Source organism: Coregonus clupeaformis, chromosome 34 (genome assembly GCF_020615455.1).
Source record: "Coregonus clupeaformis isolate EN_2021a chromosome 34, ASM2061545v1, whole genome shotgun sequence".
NCBI lineage: Eukaryota > Metazoa > Chordata > Actinopteri > Salmoniformes > Salmonidae > Coregonus > Coregonus clupeaformis.
In genome coordinates this window covers 20,525,257-20,550,690 of record NC_059225.1, presented here as the reverse complement: position 1 = coordinate 20,550,690, position 25,434 = coordinate 20,525,257, and the positions used below count along the sequence as shown (strand labels likewise).

General features: G+C 46.3%; 1 protein-coding gene across 1 annotated transcript; it reads right to left on the bottom strand.

The window, feature by feature from the left end:
- Positions 1-592: 592 nt before the first annotated feature.
- On the bottom strand, positions 593-25,286 carry LOC121549417 (solute carrier family 22 member 13-like). The gene is made up of 5 exons (XM_045210321.1): positions 25,225-25,286; positions 4,954-5,168; positions 4,437-4,545; positions 2,843-3,049; positions 593-2,741 (listed from the first exon to the last, which is right to left on the bottom strand). The coding sequence occupies exons 1-5, from the start codon at positions 25,284-25,286 to the stop codon at positions 2,657-2,659; spliced, it is 678 nt and encodes a 225-aa protein (XP_045066256.1). The 3' UTR covers positions 593-2,656.
- Between the last annotated feature and the right edge of the window lie 148 nt (positions 25,287-25,434).

Sequence of the window (25,434 nt, the reverse complement as noted above, 5' to 3'; positions counted from 1 at the left end):
TTGTGTCTGTTAAATTAATTATGCGAGAAATTGGGGTGGAAATGTCTTTATGTGCAAATGTTGATATAATAACCATAATATCGAAGTAAATGTGGATTTTATTAGGCTACAAATAATATTGCTCTTATCCGTAATAATCTCATAATGTAGGTTGCCTACCCGCACTGTGTGTGTGATCTGTTGGCTAGAGCGCATGTGCCAAGACCTGAGTGGGCACATTTGCTATATAACGCAACAGGTTGTGACAAAACCATCAGTAGAGTTGAAAATGTGATGGAAACCCATTTTACTTGTATTTTTCATCTGTTATTCAACAGCAAAAGTTATTTTTATGTGCGCTACGTCGTCACGCACACCCTTTTATCCGCAAAAAATCAGTTTGATGGAAACACATCTCTGGTGGGAAAATGTGCTTATTGTTTTATGCAGATATTAGAATATTTGCATGAAAATCTGTCTCCAAATGAAACCTAGTGTGTAAATGACAACACGGAGCAGGAAATGAAGACATTTATTAAAATGCTGGACATGAACGCTGGAATTAAACAATTAACTATGCAAATGATCAAAAGGTGTGTGCATTAAGGAAATAGACGCAGTGTGTCTGTCTGCGTGTTGTAGCATGAGCAGCTATGCTCCGCTGCACGGCCAGTTCTAGTATGTATTCCACAACCAGCAGCTGTTCAGGAGGAAAGAGAACTATGACAAGGGCTTTGGCCACAACCAACACGAAGACCGCTGGCTGCAGAGAACCAATGAGACGCCGGGGGTCTAACGGCACCAACGTCATATGGAGTTTAGTGACCACACAGACACATGCATATATGAAGTGTTTTTATGGCGTTTTCATTTCATGAAGGTAAGGTAGCAACTGTATAAAGTCTGGACAATTGTGTTTTTATGGAAAACTAGTAAAAGTGTGATGTGTTGTGTGTTCTCAGCTGACGTGAAGGTGACCATGACAACACTGGATCACATCTTTTGGAGTCACCTGGGTTATGTACTCCTTGTACATACTGTATACACTCGTGTTTAAGTCACTTGACAATAATCAGCATCAGATTTCACTTTATAGAAGCAATTACAGACAAATATTATGAATGATTACTGAGACACAAACTGATGATCCCAAACAGGATTCTCATTTCATCTTTTCCATATCAGCAAAATTATTCTTATTTCATATTTTCTATATGAGCAGAATGATTGTGATTTCATCTTTTCTATATCAAATCAAAAGTTGATTGGTCAGATAACACAGTTATGCAGATGTTATCGCAGATGCAGTGAAATGCTTATGCATCTACTGTAACTCCAACAGTCTACTGTAGCTCCAACAGTCTACTGTAACTCCAACAGTCTACTGTAGCTCCAACAGTCTACTGTAACTCCAACAGTCTACTGTAGCTCCAACAGTCTCCTGTAACTCCAACAGTCTTCTGTAACTCCAACAGTCTACTGTAACTCCAACAGTCTACTGTAGCTCCAACAGTCTGCTGTAACTCCAACAGTCTACTGTAACTCCAACAGTTCTACTGTAGCTCCAACAGTCTACTGTAGCTCCAACAGTCTACTGTAGCTCCAACAGTCTACTGTAGCTCCAACAGTCTACTGTAACTCCAACAGTCTACTGTAACTCCAACAGTCTACTGTAGCTCCAACAGTCTACTGTAGCTCCAACAGTCTCCTGTAACTCCAACAGTCTTCTGTAACTCCAACAGTCTACTGTAACTCCAACAGTCTACAGTAACTCCAACAGTCTACTGTAACTCCAACAGTCTACTGTAGCTCCAACAGTCTGCTGTAACTCCAACAGTCTACTGTAACTCCAACAGTCTACTGTAGCTCCAACAGTCTACTGTAACTCCAACAGTCTACTGTAACTCCAACAGTCTACTGTAGCTCCAACAGTCTACTGTAACTCCAACAGTCTACTGTAGCTCCAACAGTCTACTGTAACTCCAACAGTCTACTGTAACTCCAACAGTCTACTGTAACTCCAACAGTCTACTGTAGCTCCAACAGTCTACTGTAGCTCCAACAGTCTACTGTAGCTCCAACAGTCTACTGTAACTCCAACAGTCTACTGTAGCTCCAACAGTCTACTGTAACTCCAACAGTCTACTGTAGCTCCAACAGTCTACTGTAGCTCCAACAGTCTACTGTAACTCCAACAGTCTACTGTAACTCCAACAGTCTACAGTCTGCTGTAACTCCAACAGTCTACTGTAGCTCCAACAGTCTAATGTAGCTCCAACAGTCTACTGTAGCTCCAACAATGCAGCAATATCTAGCAATACAATAACAATACACATATATTCCAAACGTAAAAAAATTAACTAAATGTATGTGGAACTGAAGCAGTGATTTATACAAACATATTGTATTATGTGTATTTTTATTTGATAAATGTTCACCTATATCAAAATGTTTTTTTGTGATAAACAATACATTGTAATTTTATCATTGAATTTATAAAACATCTATAAAAGTAGTTTTGTTTACAAAATGTCTCTCAAACAATGTAGTTTGAGATCTGAATAACAATCAAATGTTTTGATTGGTCATTTAGTATATCTACTTGATATTGATCCATTATCAAGACAACCACATACATTATGTAAAGCTCCAGGTCATATAAAACAGTGATAATCATTTACATTTTTGTGATCATCGTTTCTTCTGTCTTATCCATCTTTAAATGACTGAGTCCATTTTCAAGATTCAACTTATCAGGAGTTCTACAATCAAAAACAGAAGTAAGCAAAAACAGAAGTAAGCAATCTACTAGAAATACACCATTTTAAATACTTTATTACCCTCCCTCCAGAATGATACTCACACTGTGTCCTCCTGTGGTTCAGTGTGGTCTTGTAGCTCAGTGTTGAGTGTCTCAGGCAGCAGAAAGCAGAGGCCTCCCCCCAGGAAGGGCAGGATACCATAGATCAACATAGGGATGGCATAGTGGTACATCTCCAGAAGTCTAATCAGTGGGGCAAGGATGCCAGCCACACGGGCAGACATGGAGTTCAGACCCACTCCGTTCTGTCTGCAGGAGAACACACAGATCAAGGAAGTTTAGCTTCCAACTATTGCATACTGCCAAACACAATGCACCCAGACTCTAAACCAGTCTATTATCCCAGACTGTAAACCAGTCTATTATCCCAGACTATAAACCAGTCTATTATCCCAGACTGTAAACCAGTCTGTTATCCCAGACTATAAACCAGTCTATTATCGCAGACTATAAACCAGTCTATTATCCCAGACTATAAACCAGTCTATTATCCCAGACTATAAACCAGTCTATTATCCCAGACTATAAACCAGTCTATTATCCCAGACTATAAACCAGTCTATTATCCCAGACTATAAACCAGTCTATTATCCCAGACTATAAACCAGTCTATTATCCCAGACTATAAACCAGTCTATTATCCCAGACTATAAACCAGTCTATTATCCCAGACTGTAACAACAACAGTTAGTGCTTGTAATATAATACACACAAAAGTTTAGTGTCCAGTTCAGTATCCAGCTATGCCCATGGTATCCAGCTATGCCCATGGTATCCAGCTATGCCCATGGTATCCAGCTATGCCCATGGTATCCAGCTATGCCCATGCTATCCAGCTATGCCCATGCTATCCAGCTATGCCCATGCTATCCAGCTATGCCCATGGTATCCAGCTATGCCCATGGTATCCAGCTATGCCCATGGTATCCAGCTATGCCCATGGTATCCAGCTATGCCCATGGTATCCAGCTATGCCCATGGTATCCAGCTATGCCCGTGGTATCCAGCTATGCCCATGGTATCCAGCTATGCCCATGGTATCCAGCTATGCCCATGGTATCCAGCTATGCCCATGTTATCCAGCTATGCCCATGTTATCCAGCTATGCCCACGGTATCCAGCTATGCCCATGTTATCCAGCTATGCCCATGGAATCCAGCTATGCCCATGCTATCCAGCTATGCCCATGCTATCCAGCTATGCCCATGTTATCCAGCTATGCCCATGGTATCCAGCTATGCCCATGCCCATGGTATCCAGCAATGCCCATGGTATCCAGCTATGCCCATGGTATCCAGCTATGCCCATGGTATCCAGCTATGCCCATGTTATCCAGCTATGCCCATGGTATCCAGCTATGCCCATGGTATCCAGCTATGCCCATGGTATCCAGCTATGCCCATGTTATCCAGCTATGTGCCTTGTAGTGGCTGCAGCACCTTTTGTTACTTTATTCTACTGAATATAAAGTGAGACGCATGTAAGTATGTTGACACTTTTAGGCTTGTATCTGTGCGTATTCCAGACAGTGTGTTTTAGTAGTATGAACTTCTCACCTCACTACAGTGGGACTGAGCTCAGCTGTAATGAACATACCTCACTACAGTGGGACTGAGCTCAGCTGTAATGAACATACCTCACTACAGTGGGATAGAGCTCAGCTGTGTAAACATAGACGATGGTGAAGGAGGCAGCCAGGGCAAACTTCCCCAACACGGCTATGACTGTCGTCACTACCGGCAGGTCTGAGGGAGGAGAAACAATCAGACAGAGAATCTGTTAAACGTGTTGAATGACACAAAGTGTTAAAGGTGCTTAAGAATTAAAACTAGTGTCAAAAGTGTTTAAAAAATAACACTTAAAGCTAGACTCCATAATTGGTGAAACAGTCGTTTGGGATATTTACAACAAAGAAGTAAACAACAGTGTTTTTTATTTCCTCAGACATCACGATAAAACAGCAGAATATGTACTGCAGTTGTTTTACCGCGCTGTCGGACACTCCTCTACTCTGTTTATCAACAGAAGGGCGGAAGAGTGGTGCTATTTTAACAAATGCGGATTCGATCTTCAAGTGTTAAAACAACACAATAATGTAAAAAGTGTTCAAATAACAGCACAAAAGATCCACTTTCATAAAATATAAATTTTACCATCTGGAATAGCTAGAAGAACGAGACAGGCTGTGCCTCCAAAGAACAGGGCGGTGGCCTGACAGATCCTCCGTCCAAAGTGTTCGATGAGGGGCAGGGAGCCCAGCCGGGCGGGGAGCTCAGCCAAACCAAAGATCAACTGGGTCAGATATATGTCCAGACCAAAGTTACCCACGTTTAGACTCACCCCGTAGTACACCAGACTGGTTACAAACCTGACAGAGAGAGAGAGAGAGAGAGAGAGAGAGAGAGAGAGAGAGAGAGAGAGAGAGAGAGAGAGAGAGAGAGAGAGAGAGAGAGAGAGAGAGAGAGAGAGAGAGAGAGAAAGAGAGACCAAAAACGTAACTTGGCTATACTTAAACTCTTTAACATCATCCTCAGCTCTGGCATCTTCCCTAATATTTGGAACCAAGGACTGATCACCCCAATCCACAAAAGTGGAGACAGATTTGACCCCAATAACTACTGTGGGATATGCATCAACAGCAACCTTGGGAAAATCCTCTGCATTATCATTAACAGCAGACTGGTACATTTCCTCAGTGAAAACAATGTACTGAGCAAATGTCAAATTGGCTTTTTACCAAATTACCGTACGACAGACCACGTATTTACCCTGCATACCCTAATTGACAAACAAAACAAAACAAAGGTCTTCTCATGTTTTGTTGATTACAAAAAAGCTTTTGATTCAATTTAAAATCAAATCATATTTTATTTGTCACATGCGCCGAATACAACAGGTGTAGACTTACAGTGAAATGCTTCCTGACAAGCCCTTAACCAACAGTGCAGTTTTAAGAAAAAAATAGACAACTAAAAAAATTCAAAATAAAATAATTAAAGAGCAGCAGTACAATAACAGTAAGGAGGCTATATACAGGGGGTACCGGTACAGGATCAATGTGCGGGGGCACCGGTTAGTCGAGGTAATTGAGGTAATATGTACATGTAGGTAGAGTTAAAGTGACTATGCATAGATAATAAACAGAGAGTAGCAGCAGCGTAAAAATATGGGGTGGGGGTGCAAATAGTCCGGGTAGCCATGATTAGCTGTTCAGGAGTCTTATGGCTTGGGGGTAGAATCTGTGAAGAAGCCTTTTTGACCTAGACTTGGCGCTCTGGTACCGCTTGATTTGTGGTAGCAGAGAGAACAGTCTATGACTAGGGTGTCTGGAGTCTTTGACCATATTTAGGGCCTTCCTCTGACACCGCCTGGTACAGAGGTCCTGGATGGCAGGAAGCTTGGTCCCACTGATGTACTGGGCCGTACGCACTAACCTCTGTAGCGCCTTGCGGTCGGAGGCCGAGCAGTTGCCATACCAGGCAGTGATGCAACCAGTCAGGATGCTCTCAATGGTGCAGCTGTAGAAACTTTTGAGGATCTGAGGACCCATGCCAAATCTTTTCAGTCTCCTGAGGGGGAATAGGCTTTGTCGTGCCCTCTTCACGACTGTCTTGGTGTGTTTGGACCATGATAGTTTGTTGGTGATGTGGACACCAAGGAACTTGAAGCTCTCAACCTGCTCCACTACAGCCCCGTCGATGAAAATAGGGGCGTGCTAGGCCCTCTTTTTCCTGTAGTCCACAATCATCTCCATTGTCTTGAATTTGGCATGAGGGTCTGTTATACAAATTGATGGAAAGTGATGTTGGGGGAAAAACATACGACATTCTAAAATCAATGTACACAAACAACAAGTGTGAAGTTAAAATTGGCAAAAAACACATTTCTTCCACAAGCCGTTGGGTGAGACAGGGATGCACTTTGAGCCCCACCCTCTTCAACATACATTTCATTTGGAAAGTATTCAGACCCCTTGTCTTTTACAGCCTTATTCTAAAATGGATTAAATTGTTTTTTTCCACCTCACACAATAATGACAAAGCAAAAACTATTTTTTTGAAATTTTAGCAAATGTATTACAAATAAAAAAGTGTAATGTCACATTTACATAAGCATTCAGACCCTTTACTCCGTACTTTGTTGAAGCACCTTTGGCAGTAATTACAGCCTCAAGTCTTCTTGGGTATGATGCTACAAGCTTGGCACACCTGTATTTGGGGAGTTTCTCCCATTCTTCTCTGCAGATCCTCTCAAGCTCTGTCAGGTTGGATGGGGAGAGTCGCAGCACAGCTATTTTCAGGTCTCTCCAGAGATGTTCGATCGGGTTAAAGTCTGGGTTCTGGATTGTCCACTCAAGGTTATTCCGAGACTTGTCCCGAAGCCACCCCTGCGTTGTATTGGCTGTGTGCTTAAGGTCGTTGTCCTGTTGGAAGGTGAACCTTCACCCCAGTCTGAAGTCCTGAGCAGGTTTTCATCAAGGATCTCGCTGTACTTTGCTCCGTTCATCTTTCCCTCGATCCTGACTAGTCTCCCAGTCCCTGCAGCTGAAAAACATCCCCACAGCATGATGCTGCCACCACCATGCTTCACCGTAGGGATGGTGCCAGGTTTCCTCCAGACGTGACTCTTGGCATTCAGGCCAAAGAGTTCAATCTTGGTTTCAGTCTTTAGGTGCCTTTTGGCAACTCCAAGCGGGCTGTCATCTGCCTTTTACTGAGGAGTGGCTTCCGTCTGGCCACTCTACCATAAAGGCCTGATTGGTGGAGTGCTGCAGAGATGGTTGTCCTTCTGGAAGGTTCTCCCATCTCCACAGAGGAACTCTAGAGCTCTGTCAGAGTGACCATCAGGTTCTTGATCACCTCCCTGACCAAAGCCCTTCTCCTCCAATTGCTCAGTTTGGCCGGGCAGCCAGTTCTAGGAAGAGTCTTGGTGGTTCCAAACTTCTTCAATTTAAGAATGATGGAGACCACTGTGTTCTTGGAGGCCTTCAATGCTCAGACATTTTTTGGTACCCTTCCACAGATCTGTGCCTCGACACAATCCTGTCTCGGAGCTCTACGACGGACAATTCCTTCGACCTCATGGCTTGGTTTTTGCTCTGATATGCACTGTCAACTGTGGGATCTTATATAGACAGGTGTGTGCCTTTCCAAATCATGTCCAATCAATTGAATTTACCACAGGTGAACTCCAATCAAATGGTAGAAACATCTCTACTCTCTCCTCTTCCATCCTATCATCTCTTCCCTCTGCTCAATCCTTCTCCCTCCAATCTCCTGATTCTGCCTCCTCAACCCTCCTCTCCTCCCTTTCTGCATCCTTTGACTCTCTATGTCCCCTATCCTCCCGGCCGGCTCGGTCCTCTCCTCCAGCTCCGTGGCTTGATGACTCATTGCGAGCTCACAGAACAGAGCTCCGGGCAGCTGAGCGGAAATGGAAGAAAACTAGACTCCCTGCAGACCTGGCATCTTTTCACTCCCTCCTCTCTACATTTTCTTCATCTGTTTCTGCTGCTATGGCCACTTTCTACCACTCTAAATTCCAAGCATCCGCCTCTAACCCTAGGAAGCTCTTTGCCACATTCTCCTCCCTGCTGAATCCCCCCCCTCTGTGGATGACTTCGTCAACCATTTTGAGAAGAAGGTTGACGACATCCGATCCTCGTTTGTTAAGTCAAATGACACTGCTGGTCCTGCTCACACTGCCCTACCCTATGCTTTGACTTCTTTCTCCCCTCTCTCTCCAGATAAATCTTGCGACTTGTGACGGCAGGCCGCCCAACAACCTGCCCGCTTGACCCTATCCCCTCCTCTCTTCTCCAGACCATCTCCAGTGACCTTCTCCCTTACCTCACCTCGCTGATCAACTCATCCTTGACCGCTGGCTATGTCCCTTCCGTCTTCAAGAGAGCGAGAGTTGCACCCCTTCTCAAAAAACCAACACTTGATCCCTCCGATGTCAACAACTACAGACCAGTATCCCTTCTTTCTTTTCTCTCCAAAACTATTGAGCGTGCTGTCTTTAGCCAACTCTCTTGCTATCTCTCTCAGAATGACCTTCTTGATCCAAACCAGTCAGGTTTCAAGACTGGTCATTCAACTGAGACTGCTCTTCTCTGTGTCACAGAGGCTCTCCGCACTGCTAAAGCTAACTCTCTCTCCTCTGCTCTTGTCCTTCTAGACCTGTCTGCTGCCTTTGATACTGTGAACCATCAGATCCTCCTCTCCACCCTCTCCGAGCTGGGCATCTCCGGCGCGGCTCACTCTTGGATTGCGTCCTACCTGACCGGTCGCTCCTACCAAGTGGCGTGGCGAGAAGCTGTCTCCGCACCATGTGCTCTCACCACTGGTGTCCCCCAGGGCTCAGTTCTAGGCCCTCTCCTATTCTCGCTATACACCAAGTCACTTGCTCTGTCATATCCTCACATGGCCTCTCCTATCATTGCTACGCTGAAGACACACAACTAATCTTCTCCTTTCCCCCTTCTGATAACCAGGTGGCGAATCTTATCTCTGCATGTCTGGCATACATATCAGTATGGATGACGGATCACCACCTCAAGCTGAACCTCGGCAAGACGGAGCTGCTCTTCCTCCCGGGGAAGGACTGCCCGTTCCATGATCTCGCCATCACGGTTGAAAACTCCGTTGTGTCCTCCTCCCAGAGTGCGAAGAGCCTTGGCGTGACCCTGGACAACACCCTGTCGTTCTCCGCTAACATCAAGGCGGTGACCCGATCCTGTAGGTTCATGCTCTACAACATTCGGAGAGTACGACTCTGCCTTACACAGGAAGTGGCACAGGTCCTAATCCAGGCACTTGTCATCTCCCGTCTGGATTACTGCAACTCGCTGTTGGCCGGGCTCCCTGCCTGTGCCATTAAACCCCTACAACTCATCCAGAATGCTGCAGCCCGTCTGGTGTTCAACCTTCCCAAGTTCTCTCACGTCACCCCGCTCCTCCGCACACTCCACTGGCTTCCAGTTGAAGCTCGCATCTGCTACAAGACCATGGTGCTTGCCTACGGAGCTGTGAGGGGAACGGCACCTCTGTACCTTCAGGCTCTGATCAGTCCCTACACCCAAACGAGGGCACTGCGTTCATCCACCTCTGGCCTGCTGGCTCCCCTACCTCTGCGGAAGCATAGTTCCCGCTCAGCCCAGTCAAAACTGTTCGCTGCTCTGGCACCCCAATGGTGGAACAAGCTCCCTCACGACGCCAGGACAGCGGAGTCACTCACCACCTTCCGGAGACATTTGAAACTCCACCTCTTTAAGGAATACCTGGGATAGGATAAAGTAATCCTTCTACCCCCCCCTTTACTCCAACCCACCCCCCCCAAAAAAAAAAAAAAAAAACATTGTAAAGTGGTTATCCCACTGGCTATAAGGTGAATGCACCTATTTGTAAGCCGCTCTGGATAAGAGCGTCTGCTAAATGACGTAAATGTAAATGTAAATGAAACAGGATGCACCTGAGCTCAATTTTGAGTCTCATAGCAAAGGGTCTGAATACTTATGTAAATAAGATATTTCTGTTGTTGTTTTTTTACACATTTGCTGAAATTTCTAAAAACCTGTTTTTACAGGAGGGGGTCGCAGATCACTAGGTGTCATCCTTCGACAACCACATCCTCACTCACAGTCTGGACTTATCATCATCCTATTGGTGTCACCTGTGTCTACCTGTTCACCTGTGTATTTATGCCCTCACTTCCCTGTGTTCTCTTGCTCAGTTTTTTCTGCTAGTTCCTCTATGTCCAGCAGTACTACTCAGTGTCTGATCGGAGACCTATGAACAGGTACTTGAGAAGTGTTCTCCCTGTTTCGTTATTTGTTTCAGTCTTAGGAAGTATTTCGTATTTTGGCTGTCAGCCGGTTTTTGGAGACTTATTTGCTCCGCCTTTCTTTTATCGTCATAAGTCCGTTATTTTGTATTCTGGCTTCGGGAAAAGTAAAGATCCTTGTTTCACCATCTCTGCCTACTGTTGTGGGTTCGTTTCCCACGGGGGGCCAGTATGAAAAATAAAAAATAATGTATGCACTCACTAACTGTAAGTCGCTCTGGATAAGGGCGTCTGCTAAATGATGTAAAATGTAAAATGTACTGTATATCCTACACCACATCTGGGTCACACCTCACACCAACCCACACTGTATGCAGTATATCAACTAATTGGTGAGGGCACTAGAACAGTCTGCAGCACCCGGCCTCACCCTACTAGAATCTGAAGTCAAATGTCTTCTGTTTGCTGATGATCTGGTGCTTCTGTCACCAACCAAGGAGGGCCTACAGCAGCACCTAGATCTTCTGCACAGATTCTGTCAGACCTGGGCCCTGACAGTAAATCTCAGTAATACAAAAATAATAGTGTTGTAAAAAAGGTCCAGTTGCCAGGACCACAAATACAAATTCCATCTAGACACCGTTGCCCTAGAGCACACAAAAAACTATACATACCTCGGCCTAAACATCAGCGCCACAGGTAACTTCCACAAAGCTGTGAACGATCTGAGAGACAAGGCAAGAAGGGCCTTCTATGCCATCAACAGGAACATACAATTTGACATACCAATTAGGATCTGGCTAAAAATACTTGAAACAGTTATAGAACCCATTGCCCTTCATGGTTGTGAGGTCTGGGGTCCGCTCACCAACCAAGAATTCACAAAATGGAACAAACACCAAATTGAGACTGCATGCAGAATTCTGCAGAAATATCCTTTGTGTACACCGTAAAACACCAAATAGTGCATGCAGAGCAGAATTAGGCAGATACCCGCTAATTACCAAAATCCAGAAAACAGCCGTTAATTTCTACAACCACCTAAAAGGAAGCAATTTCCACATCTTCCACAACAAAGCCTTCACCTACAGAGAGATGAACTTGGAGAAGAGTCCCCTAAGCAAGCTGGTCCTGGGGCTTTGTTCACAAACAGACCCCACAGAGCCCCAGGACAGCAACACAATTAGACCCAACCAAATCATGATAAAACTAAAAGATCATTACTTGACACATTGGAAAGAATTAACAAAAAAACAGAGCAAACTAGAATGCTATTTGGCCCTAAACAGAGAGTACACAGTGGCAGAATACCTGACCACTGTGACTGACCCAAACTTAAGGAAAGCTTTGACTATGTACAGACTCAGTGACCATAACCTTACTATTGAGAGAGGCCGCCTTAGCCTGTCTTCTCTTGAGAGCCAGGTCTGCCTATGTGCACACTGCCCACAAAATGAGGTGGAAACTGATCAGACCGATGCTGGATCAATAATTTCCAGGCCCAGGGACATGTATTAGTCTGTGGGAACTTAAATGCCAGAACTGGACAAGAACCTGACACCCTCAGCACACAGGGGGACAAACACCTACCTGGAGGTGACAGCATTCCCTTCCCAATATGCCCGCCTAGGCACAACTACGACAACATAACCAACAAAAGCGGGTCACAACTCCTGCAGCTCTGTCGCACGCTGGGTATGTACATAGTCAATGGTAGGCTTCGAGGAGACTCCTACGGTAGGTACACCTATAGCTCATCTCTTGGCAGTAGTATTGTACTACTGAACTACTTTATCACTGACCTCAACCCAGAGTCTCTCAGAGCGTTCATAGTCATCCCACTGACACCCCTATGCGATCACAGCAAAATCAGTCTACTTGAACAGAGCAACACTCAATCATGAGGCATCAAAGCCAAAGGAACAGAATAATATTAAGAAATGCTATAGATGGAAGGAAAGTAGTGTTGAAACCTACCAAAAACAATTAGGCAACAACCAATTTAATTCCTTTTAGACAACTTCCTGGACAAAATGTTTCACTGTAATAGTGAAGGTGTAAACTTGGCAGTAGAAAACCTGAACAGTATATTTGACCTCTCAGCTTCCCTATCAAATCTAAAAATGTCAAGCAGAAAACCTAAAAAAATTAACAACAATGACAAATGGTTTGATGAAGAATGCAAAAACCTAAGAAAGAAATTGACAAACCTATCCAACCAAAAACATAGAGACCCAAAAAACCTGAGCCGACGCCTTCACTATGGAGAATCACTAAAACAATACAGAAATACACAATGGAAAAAGAAGGAACAGCACGTCAGAAATCAGCTCAATGTAATTGAAGAATCCATAGACTCTAAGCACTTCTGGGAAAATTGGAAAACACTAAACAAACAACAACACGAAGAGTTATCTATCCAAAACGGAGATGTGTGGATAAACCACTTCTCCAATCTTTTTGGCCCTATAACAAAGAACAAACGGCAAAAACATATACATGATCAAATACAAATCTTAGAATCAAGTATTAAAGAATACCAGAAACCACTGGATTCTCCAATTACATTGAATGAACTACAGGACAAAATACAAACCCTCCAACCCCAAAAGTCCTGTGGTGTTGATGGTATCCTAAATGAAATGATAAAATATACAAACCACCAATTCCAATTGGCTATCCTTAAACTCTTTAACATCATCCTTAGCTCTGGCATCTTCCCCAATATTTGGAACCAAGACTGATCAACCCAATCCACAAAAGTGGAAACAAATTTGACCCCAATAACTACCGTGGGATATGCGTCAACAGCAACCTTGGGAAAATCATTAACAGCAGACTCGTACATTTCCTCAGTGAAAACAATGTACTGAGCAAATGTCAAATTGGCTTTTTACCAAATTACCGTACGACAGACCACATATTCACCCTGCACACCCTAATTGACAAAGAAACTGTAGTGTATGAAGAATTATGACTTTGCTAATGTTTTCAAGTGGAACCTGAGAGGATGTTTATTCAGTTTTAGGAGGAGCCGTTTTAGAGGAACACCATAGAACAGAGGATGTCTGTTGTGTGGACTCTTGGGATTGGTCTGTAGGGAACACCCATATCAGATTACATAGCATATATACCACAGTAAAGACAAAAGAGGTCAGAATAATCATATTAGAGATGGGGCGATTATTCTCCGGGTATCTGCAGGTATCTGTAAATCGACGCTGTAACCCTTTGTTATGAATAAACCTTATGATAAAAATACAGCGTCAGCGGTTCCTCCTTGTCATCACAGCATAATTAGTAACGTTAACTCGACACTACAAAACAAACCAAAACAAAGGCAAAGTCTTCTCATTCTTTGTTGATATCCTATAGACACCCGACAAGGCCCAAATCCCCGTCATTCGCATAAGAAAGAGACGGAGATATCGTGGACGTAGGTCGGGGTGCTTGTAAGGATCCGACGGCGAGCGAGTAAACTGCCTCAATCCTATTAGCCAATGTTCAATCATTAGAAAATAAATTGGACGACCTAAGATTAAGGTTATCCTACCAACGGGACATTAAAAACTGTAATATCTTATGTTTCACCGAGTCGTGGCTGAACAACGACATGGATAACATACAGCTGGCGGGATATACGCTACATCGACAGGATAGAACGGCTGACTCCGGTAAGACAAGGGGTGGCGGTCTTTGTATGTTTGTAAACAACAGCTATTGCATAAAATCGATCATTTGTTTTGGTTCTGTCCATTTGTAGCTTGTTTTTGGACACAGGTCCAGGAATGGCTAAAGGATTGCAATATTTACCTGGAACTAACCTTGCAGATAGCATTACTGGGTGATCTGAAAAGTCATAGTCAATCGATCAATAACATAGTAATACTATTAGCAAAAATGTTTATTTTCAATTCACAATCTGTAGAAACAATGAGAATAGAAAGGTTCAGAACTTTTGTAAAACATCAAAGTACAGTTGAAAAATATATGGCAAATAGAAATCCAATATGGATGCTGTTAAGAGATAGATGGGAGGTGTTGAATGGAGCTGAAGGATGAAACTAATAACAACTAACAACTAACAACTAATAATAACAAGATAACTAATAATGTAGGCACGCTGTGTCCATAATAAGTATATGGGTTGTAGGTTGGGAGCTTTTGTGAAGGAGCACAGTTAGAAAGATATGGCATATAGAAGCAAACCGGATGGACATCATGAAAATGATCGGAGAGGTTGAGAGTAGAAGAAGTTCAGGAGAAAGAACAAACAAAATGTAATTACTGTAAAATTGACTGTGTCCATAAAATGTAGATAGTGGGTATGGGCTGGAAGTAGAGGCCTAGGCGTTGTTGTTCACTAGTTTACACCAAGTGGGGAAAGGGTGGTGGGGTTGGAAAGTAATAAAGGGGAATATATATATAAAAATATAGAACATGTGTATATATACTGAGATCATGTGACAGATCATGTGACACTTAGATTGCACACAGGTGGACTTTATTACACTAATTATGTGACTTCTGACGGTAATTGGTTGCACCAGATCTTATTTAGGGGCTTCATAGCAAAGGGGGTGAATACATATGCACAACTTTTCCGTTATTTATTTTTTAGAATTTTTTGAAATAAGTTATTTTTTTCATTTCACTTCACCAATTTGGACTATTTTGTGTATGTCCATTACATGAAATCCAAATCCAAATCCATTTAAATTACAGGTTGTAATGCAACAATATAGTAATAGGGGGATGAATACTTTTGCAAGGCACTGTATGTACTTATAGGTAGGGTTAAAGTGACCAGATAACAGGATAGATAATAGAGCAGTAGCAGCAGTATATGGGAAAGTTTGTGTGTGTGTGTGTGTGTGTGTGTGTGTGTGTGTGTGTGTGTGTGTGTGTGTGTGTGTGTGTCTGTGTGTTTGAGCGAGTGAGAGTGTGTGTGAGTGTGTGTGGCATCGGTATGCATGTGTGTGCATGTTATGTGTGGTGGGCGTATGTAGTGTGTGTGTGTGTGTGTGTGTGTGTGTGTGTGTGTGTGTGTGTGTGTGTGTTTGTGTGTTTGTGTGTGTGTATGGCTTGGGGGTAGCAGTTGTTCCGGGTCCTGTTGGTTCTAGACTTGCTTTGCGGTAGCAGAGTGACATTCTTTGGGCCTTCCTCTGACACCGCCTGGTATAGAGGTTCTGGATTGCATGGAGCTCGGCCCCAGTGATGTACTGGGCCGTACTCACCACCCTCTGTAGCGCATCGTCTAACGGTCAGGTGCCATGCACTTGCCGTACCAAGTGGTGATGCAGCCAGTCAAGATGATCTCAATGGTGCAGCTGTAGAACGTTTTGAGGATCTAAGGGCCCATGCCAAATCTTTTCAGCCTCCTGAGGGGGAAGAGGCAATGTCTGTGTGGGTGAGTGTGGACCATGTTGATTCCTTAGTGATGTCAACACCAAGGAATTTAAAGCTCTCAACCCACTCCACTACAGAAGTTGTGTCTGACCTCCTCCCTATAGGCTGTCTCATCGTCGTCGTGTCGTCAGCAAACTTAATGATGGTGTTGGAGTCGTGCACAGCCACGCATTGGTGGGTGAACAGGGAGTACAGAAGGGGACTAAGCACACACCCCTGAGGAGCCCCCGTGTTGATGGTCAACGTGGAGGATGTGTTGTCCAGGATCCAGTTGAAATAATGGCGCCGGAGGAGATGGCAATTTAATATGCTTCAATAGGGAATAGGGTGCAATTTCGTACGCGGTCTAATTGCAATTTCATGTATAGAATGGCGCCGGAGAAGATGGTTGCCGTTTTACGGCCCTCTAACCAATTGTACTATTATGTGTGTTTTTCAAGTTATTTGTAATTTATCTGTACATAATGTTTCTGCCACCGTCTCTTATGACCAAAAAGAGCATCTGGATATCAGGACAGCGATTACTCACCTCGTATTGGACAAATATTTTTTCTTCATCAAGTCAGACGCAAAGGATATTCTACAGACACCCAACACGGCCCAAATCCCCGTCATTCGCATGAGAAAGAGAAGGAGATATCGTGGGCGTAGGTCGGGGTGCCTTGTAAGGACTTGACAGCGAGCGAGTAAACTGCAGTGGGTAATCTGCCTCTACCATCAGTCCTATTAGCCAACATACAATCATTGGAAAACAAAATTGACGACCTACGATCACGGATATCCTATCAACTGGACATTAAAAACTGTAATATGTTATGTCTCACGAGTCGTGGCTGAGCGACGACATGGATAACATACAGCTGGGGGGATATATGCTACATCGGCAGGATAGTACGGCTGACTCCGGTAAGACAAGGGGTGGCGGTCTGTGTTTATTTGTAAACAACAGCTGGTGCACAAAATCAAATACTAAGGAAGTCTCGAGGTTTTGCTCGCCTGAGGTAGAGTATCTTATGATAAGCTGTAGACCACACTATTTACCAAGAGTGTTTTCATCTATATTTTTCGTAGCTGTCTATTTACGACCACAAACCGACGCTGGCACTAAGACCGCACTCAACGAGCTGTATAAAGCCATAAGCAAACAAGAAAACGCTCATCCAGAGGGCACGCTCCTAGTGGCCGGGGACTTTAATGCAGACAAACTTAAATCTGTTTTACCTAATTTCTACCAGCATGTTAAATGTGCAACAAGAGGAAAAAAAACTCTAGACCACCTTTACTCCAGACACAGAGACGCATACAAAGCTCTCCCTCCACTTGGCAAATATTGCCATAATTCTATCCTACTGATTACTACTTATAAGCAAAAACTAAAGCAGGAAGCACCAGTGACTCGGTTAATAAAAAAGTGGTCAGATGACACAGATGCTAAGCTACAGGACTGTTTTGCTAGCACAGACTGGAATATGTTCCGGGATTCTTCAGATAGCATTGAGGAGTACACCACATCAGTCACCGGCTTCATCAATAAGTGCATCGATGACGTCGTCCCCACAGTGACCGTACGTACATACCCCAACCAGAAACTATAGATTACAGGCAACATCCGCACTGAGCTAAAGGGTAGAGCTGCCACTTTCAAGGAGCGGGACTCTAACCCGGATGATAATAAGAAATCCCGCTATGCCCTCAGACAAACCATCAAACAGGCAAAGTGAGTAAGTAAGACCGATGTGAGTAAGACCTTTAAACAGGTCAACATTCACAAGGCCGCAGGGCCAGACGGATTACCAGGACGTGTACTCTAAGCATGCGCTGACCAACTGGCAAGTGTTTTCACGGACATTTTCAACCTGTCCATGGCCGAGTCTGTAATACCAACATGTTTCAAGCAGACCACCATAGTCCCTGTGCCCAAGAACACCAAGGTAACCTGCCTAAATGACTACCGACCCGTAGCACTCACGTCTGTAGCCATGAAGTGCTTTGAAAGGCTGGTCATGGCTCACATCAACACCATCATCCCAGAAACCCTAGACCCACTCCAATTTGCATACTGCCCCAACAGATCCACAGATGACGCAATCTCTATTGCACTCAACACTGCCCTTTCCCACCTGGACAAGAGGAACACCTACGTGAGAATGCTGTTCATTCACTCCAGCTCAGCGTTCAACACCATAGTGCCCTCAAAGCTCATCACTAAGCTAAGGACCCTGGGACTAAACACCTCCCTCTACAACTGGATCCTGGACTTCATGACGGGCCGACACCCAGGAGGTAAGGGTAGGCAACAACAAAACTGCCACGCTGATCCTCAACACGGGGGCCCCTCAGGGGTGCGTGCTTAGTCCCCTCCTGTACTCCCTGTTCACCCATGACTGCGTGGCCAAGCACGACTCCAACACCATCATTAAGTTTGCAGACAACACAATGGTGGTAGGCATGATCACCGACAACGATGAGACAGCCTATAGGGAGGAGGTCAGAGACCTGGCAGTGTGGTGCCAGAAAAACAACCTCTCCCTCAACATGATCAAAACAAAGGAGATGATCGTGGACTACAGGAAAAGGAGGGCCGAGCACGCCCCCATTCTCATTGACAGGGCTGTAGTGGAGCAGGTTGAGAGCATCAAGTTCCTTGGTGTCCACATCACCATCAAACTATCATGGTCCAAGCAATATTTTTCTTAAAACTGCATTGTTGGTTAAAGGCTTGTAAGTAAGCATTTCATGGTAAGGTCTACACCTGTTGTATTCGGAGCATGTGACAAATACATTTGATTTGATTAATATGTTTTATGGAAAAAGGTTTGGAAAGGTGTCTCCATAATGACAATCTAAATAGCTACAACTGGTAAAAAGTTGTCATGACGTGCGCACGTGCTTCTCTGTCTCCTCTCACCCATGTGACTCAGCTGCCTTCTTCAGCGCGCTCTTAACACCCTAACCCCTCAGGCTAGAAAGCTGCCTTCTTCAGCGCTCTCTTAACACCCTAACCCCTCAGGCTAGAAAGCTGCCTTCTTCAGCGCTCTCTTAACACCCTAACCCCTCAGGCTAGAAAGCTGCCTTCTTCAGCGCTCTCTTAACACCCTAACCCCTCAGGCTAGAAAGCTGCCTTCTTCAGCGCTCTCTTAACACCCCTAACCCCTCAGGCTAGAAAGCTGCCTTCTTCAGCGCTCTCTTAACACCCTAACCCCTCAGGCTAGAAAGCTGCCTTCTTCAGCGCTCTCTTAACACCCTAACCCCTCAGGCTAGAAAGCTGCCTTCTTCAGCGCTCTCTTAACACCCTAACCCCTCAGGCTAGAAAGCTGCCTTCTTCAGCGCTCTCTTAACACCCTAACCCCTCAGGCTAGAAAGCTGCCTTCTTCAGCGCTCTCTTAACACCCCTAACCCCTCAGGCTAGAAAGCTGCCTTCTTCAGCGCTCTCTTAACACCCCTAACCCCTCAGGCTAGAAAGCTGCCTTCTTCAGCGCTCTCTTAACACCCCTAACCCCTCAGGCTAGAAAGCTGCCTTCTTCAGCGCTCTCTTAACACCCTAACCCCTCAGGCTAGAAAGCTGCCTTCTTCAGCGCTCTCTTAACACCCTAACCCCTCAGGCTAGAAAGCTGCCTTCTTCAGCGCTCTCTTAACACCCTAACCCCTCAGGCTAGAAAGCTCCGGCCCTCCCCCTCCCCACTCACTCAGAAACAGGTCAACTGTTGTTGTCTGGCTCTAGCTAGCTAGCTAATTTCTGTTAAAACCTTTCATAATTAAATATAGCTAGCTACCTTTCTTTGCCTGTTCGTTAGGTATCTTTCAGCTGACTGGTGTTATCTAGCTACAGAGGCTAGCTCCTGGACTTTGGACAAGTACACTAACATTAGCTAACATTAGCTAGCTAGCAAGCTACCTTGCCAATCAAAATATCTGGTTGAATTTATTGATTAACCTCAGCTTGAATACCAACATATAGAGAGCTACAGTAGCCTAGGTTTGTTCGCATAGACTGGCAGCCTGGTGCTCGACCCGGTGTTAGAACTCTGAGCTTCGGCTAAAAAAGATGTTAGCGTTGTCAGAAAAAGCTACAAAAAGGTAGCACATCGTTGATAAGCGCAGGCACATACTGCAGCCCAGCTGGACACTGCGGTGGAGATGGATCTGTGTGTAATGCCTGCGCTATATCTGCGTCCATTGCCCATACTACCGGCAATACAGGAGGCCGGGAGTATGGGGGGTTGTTTCTGGGCCTCTCCTCTGTGGCATACAGCCGAGACAGTGCGTCTGCCTTCACGTTCTTCGTACCCGTATGAGAGTGTGAAATCAAACCGGGTGAAGAAGAGGGCCCACCTGGCCTGGCGAGGATTCAGCCTCCTCGCTGCCCGAATGTACTCCAGGTTACGGTGGTCTGTCCAGACGAGGAAAGGGTGTTTCGCCCCTTCGAAACCAATGTCTCCACACCGTCAAAGCTCGGACAACAGCCAGCAGCTCCCGATCACCAATGCCGTAGTTCTGCTCCGCTGAGCTGAGCTTCTTAGAAAAGAAGGCACAGGGGCGGAGCTTGGGTGGCGTGCCCGAGCGTTGGGATAAGACAGCTCCTATCCCTACCTCGGACGCACCTCCACTACGAACGGTAGTGATGGATCGGGGTGAGCCAGTACCGGGGCTGAGGTGAACAGACCCCGCAATCTACTGAAGGCCAAATCAGCCTCAGCAGACCAGCGGAGCCGGGACGGCCCACCCTTTAACAAGGAGGTAATGGGAGCTACGACCTTGCCAAAGCCCCAAATAAACCTTCGATAGTAGTTGGCAAAGCCAAGGAAGCGCTGCACCTCCTTTACTGAGGTTGGAGTCGGCCAATTACGCACGGCTGCAATTCGGTCTCCCTCCATCTCCACACCTGTGGTGGTAATGCGATATCCGAGGAAGGAGATTGACTGCTGGAAAAACGCACACTTCTCTGCCTTGGCATAAAGATCATTTTCCAGCAGTCGGACCAGTACCGTGCGAACCAGGGACACATGCTCGGTGCGCGTAGCGGAATACACCAGGATGTCATCGATGTAGACCACCACACCGCGACCAAGCATGTCCCGAAACACCTCGTTCACAAAGGACTGGAAAACGGATGGAGCATTCATCAAACCGTAGGGCATCACCAGGTATTCATAATGCCCCGAGGTTGTGCTGAATGCTGTTTTCTACTCATCCCCTTCCCGAATACACACCAGATTGTAGGCACTCCTGAGGTCTAATTTGGTGAAAAAGCGGGCCCCGTGCATTGACTCAATCACTGAAGGAATGAGGGGAAGAGGATAACTAAATCGTACCGTCACATTATTCAGTGGTCGATAATCAATGCACGGGCGTAAACCGCCATCTTTCTTCTTCACAAAGAAGAAACTCGAGGAGGCAGGTGAAGAGGAGGTACGTATATAACCCTGGCACAGGGACTCAGTGACGTATGTTTCCATAGCCTCCGTTTCAGCCTGCGACAGGGGATACACATGACTCCTGGGAGGTACAGTGTCTACCCGAAGGTTTATCGCGCAATCCCCCCCCGATGAGGTGGTTATTTAGTCGCTTGCGTCTTGGAAAACGCGAGCGCCAGATCATGGTATTCGGGGGGAATGCGCACCGTCTGGACTTTCCATCGTGGTCGCACCAACGGAAACACCTAGACACCTACCCGGACATTCACGCGACCACCCCATAAGAACCCTCTGCGGCCATGAGAAATTGGGGTTGTGAAGGGCTAACCACGGGATACCCAAGACTACAGGGTAAACAGGAGACTCAATAATCATAAAGGTGATCTGCCCAACATGCGTCTCCTGCGTAATCATGGTGACTGGTACTGTAACTTCCTTAACCAACCCGGAACCCAATGGTCGACTATCAAGTGCTCTGCTGGGGAGTGGAATGGTTAGGGGAACCAATGAAATGCCTTGACGGTGTGCAAATGCTCTGTCCATAAAATTCCCAGCTGCGCCTGAATCGACTAGCGCCTTACACTGGGAACCTACCAAGTGATCTGGAAAGGAGATAGATAAAGTACAGTGCGCCGCAAAGGGCTCTGAACACGTTTGGGTGTTCGTTACCTGGGGTGATGCGTGAGTACCCTGCCTACCACCTCCAGACCCAAAAGAACGTTGACTGCGACGTGAGGTGGATTGTCCCTTCGTGCCACCAGAGTGGCACTGTCGCTGTCCTCCATCTGCTCGGGGTCGGAGTCATCTGGAGTGGGAACTGGCAGACCCCTACCAGGACGTCCTCTGGCTGCCAGCAGGTTGTCCAACCGAATGGCCATGTTCACCAGTTTATTAAAGGACAACTTGATGTCCCGGCAGGCTAGCCTCGTCGGACGTCCTCCCTTAGGTTGCACCAGAAATGATCTATCAGGGCCCGCTCGTTCCACCCGGACCCCGCTGTCAGTGTCCGTAACTCCAGCGCGTAGTCCTGAGCAGTCCTCGTCTCCTGCCTTAGATGAACCAGTCGTTCGCCCGCCTCTAGAGTCTGGAAGGCGTTCATGGCGGGTGATCAAAAACGTCCCGAAAGAGGCAAGCAAACTCCCCGTAGTTCTCCAACGTGGTACCTCCCTCGTTCTCCAACGTGGTACCTCCCTCGTTCCATACCGCGTTGGCCCACTCCAGGGCTCTCCCACAAAGGCAGGAAACGAGGACGGATACCTTCTCCCGCTCCCGGGGCTCCGGCCTGATGCTGGAGAAATACAACTCCAGTTGGAGTAGGAATCCCTTACATCGCGCTGCCGTCCCATCAAACGCCAGTGGCCGTAATATCTGGATCCCTCCAGGGGCTGGGGTGTAGGTGGCTGGATCCGGTTGACCATAGATCGGATCCTCTCCTCTCCAGGCATTCCATCACCTGAAGAACACGATCCATCGCTTCCCCCAAGCTGGCCAACGTCGAGGAATGCTCTTGGACCGCTCTCTCGACCGGCGGCTCCTCCCAGCTCCATCTGCTCGGGGTCAGAGTCTTCCGGAGTGGGAACGGGCAGACCCATACCAGGATGTCCTCTGGCTGCTAACAGATTGTCCAGTCGGATGGCCATGTCCACCAGTTGGGAGAAACGATAGCATGGCTTCCCGGCAGGCTAGCTCCCGTCGGACGTCCTCCCTTAGGTGGCACGGAAATGGTCGATCAGGGCCCGCTCGTTCCACCCGGAACCCGCTGCCAGCGTCCGGAACTCCAGCGCGTAGTCCTGAGTGGTCCTCGTCCCCTGCCTTAGATTAAGCAGTTGTTCGCCCGCCTCTCGACCCTCAGGCAGGTGATCAAAAACGTCCCGAAAGAGGAGAGCAAACTCCCCGTAGTCCTCCCTCGTTCCACACCGCGTTGGCCCACTCCAGGGCTCTCCCACAAAGGCGGGAAACGAGGACGGATACCTTTTCCCGCTCCCGGGGCGCCGGCCTGATGCTGGAGAAATACAAGTAGGAATCCCTTACATCGCGCTGCCGTCCCGTCAAACGCCGGTGGTCGGGATATCTGGATCCCTCCAGGGGCTGGGGTGTAGGTGGCTGGATCCGGTTGACCAGCTGGTCTCGATAGATCGGATTCTCTCCTCTCCAGGCATTGTACCACCTGAACAACCCGATCCATCGCTTCCCCCAAGCTGGCCAACATCGAGGAATGCTCCTGGCCCTTGCCACAACTCTAGGCATGCGGTCTTCTCCTGCTGACTCCATATCAGATCGGGTGAGTGATTCTGTGACGAGGTGTGAAAGAAGGAGTCAGGCGCAGGAGGTAAAATACCGAAGTCCAGAGTTTAAGCCGTTTGCATAAATCAAACGCCCCAAGCGTCAAACGAAACTGTACAAGGGAAAACATCCACCTTGGCAATAACACAGTGAATAGTAGCTCAACCGAGCTACACGCTCTCACAACAAACAATCACTCACAAAGACAAGGGGAACAGAGGGAACACTTATACACATACTAATTAGGGGAATGAGCACCAGGTGTGTGTGATTGACAAGACATGACAAATGGAGTGATGAGAATGGGATTGGCAGTAGCTAGTACTCCGGTGACAACGAACGCCGAAGCCTCGGCGGAAGTCGTGACAGGTGTAAAGTACTTAAGCCGTTTTTTGGGGTATCTGTACTTTTACTATTTATATTTTAGACTACTTTTACTCCACTCCTTTTTTTTCTCCCCTATTGGTAGTGAAAGTCTTGTCCCATTGCTGCAACTCCCCTACGAAACACGACCCTGCCAAGCCGCACTGCTTGACACACTGCTCGCTTAACCTGGAAGCCAGCCGCACCAGTGTGTCAAGCAAAACCGAAGTCTGGCGACCGAAGTCAGCTTGCAGGCGCCTGGCCCGCCACAAGGAGTCATTAGGGCACGATGGGACAAGGAAATCCAAGCTGGCCAAACCCTCCCATAATCCGTACAACGCTGGGTCAATTGTGCACCGCCTCATGGGTCTCCCGGTCACGGCCGGCTGTGACACAGCCTGGGATCGAACCCGGGTCTGTAGTGACGCCTCGAGCACTGAGATGCAGTGCCTTAGACCGCTGCTCCACTCTGGAGGCCCACTCCACTACATTCCTAAAAAAAATATGTACCATTTACTCCCTATTTACTCCCTACTCTTCTATGAAACCCAAAAGTACTCGTTACATTTCGAATGCTCAAGCAGGACAGCAATATGGTCCAATTCACGCACTTATCAATACAAAGCGTTGTCATCCCTACTGCCTGTGATCTGGCGGACCCACTTAATACAAATACTGTGTTTGTAAATGATGTCTGAGTGTTGGAGTGTGACCCTGTCTGTCCATAAATTAAAAAAAACAAGAAAATCGTATTGTCTGGTTTGTTTAATATGAGGAATTTGATATATAGCATTTATTTTTCACTTATACTCAAGTGTGAAAATTCAGTACTTTTGGACTGAGTGTCAGTCATGCCATTGTAATTTGAATATGGTCAATCATGGGTAGTTACTGTAAACATTGATCGAACAGGTGGAGAGGGTGCCAGATACAGTCTTACACTGACCAGATAGAGCAGAGAATGAGGTACTGACCAGATAGAGCAGAGAATGAGGTACTGACCAGATAGAGCAGAGAATGAGGTACTGACCAGATAGAGCAGAGAATGAGGTACTGTCCAAATATAGGAGAGATTGAGGTACTGACCAGATATAGGAGAGAATGAGGTACTGACCAGATATAGGAGAGAATGAGGTACTGACCAGATATAGGACAGAATGAGGTACTGACCAGATATAGGAGAGAATGAGAGCCCGTTTTCTCAGGTAGGGGATCCTGAAGAGGTCCAACATGTTGCTTGTCTTGGTCGAGCTGCAGCCCTCCACCTGCAGCTGGGAGGAGGAGATACAGTAGTTAGGAGGAGGAGATACAGCAGAGTTAGGAGGAGGAGATACAGTAGAGTTAGGAGGAGGAGGAGATACAGTAGAGTTAGGAGGAGGA

Coding starts and splice junctions, on each gene's coding strand:
- LOC121549417 (XM_045210321.1), bottom strand. CDS start 25,286: ATGTTGGACCTCTTCAGGATCCCCTACCTGAGAAAACGGGCTCTCATT. Junction 4,546..4,953: donor TCTTCTAGCTATTCCAGATG/GTAAAATTTATA, acceptor CTCCTCCCTCAG/ACCTGCCGGTAGTGACGACA. Junction 2,742..2,842: donor GAACCACAGGAGGACACAGT/GTGAGTATCATT, acceptor TTTTGATTGTAG/AACTCCTGATAAGTTGAATC.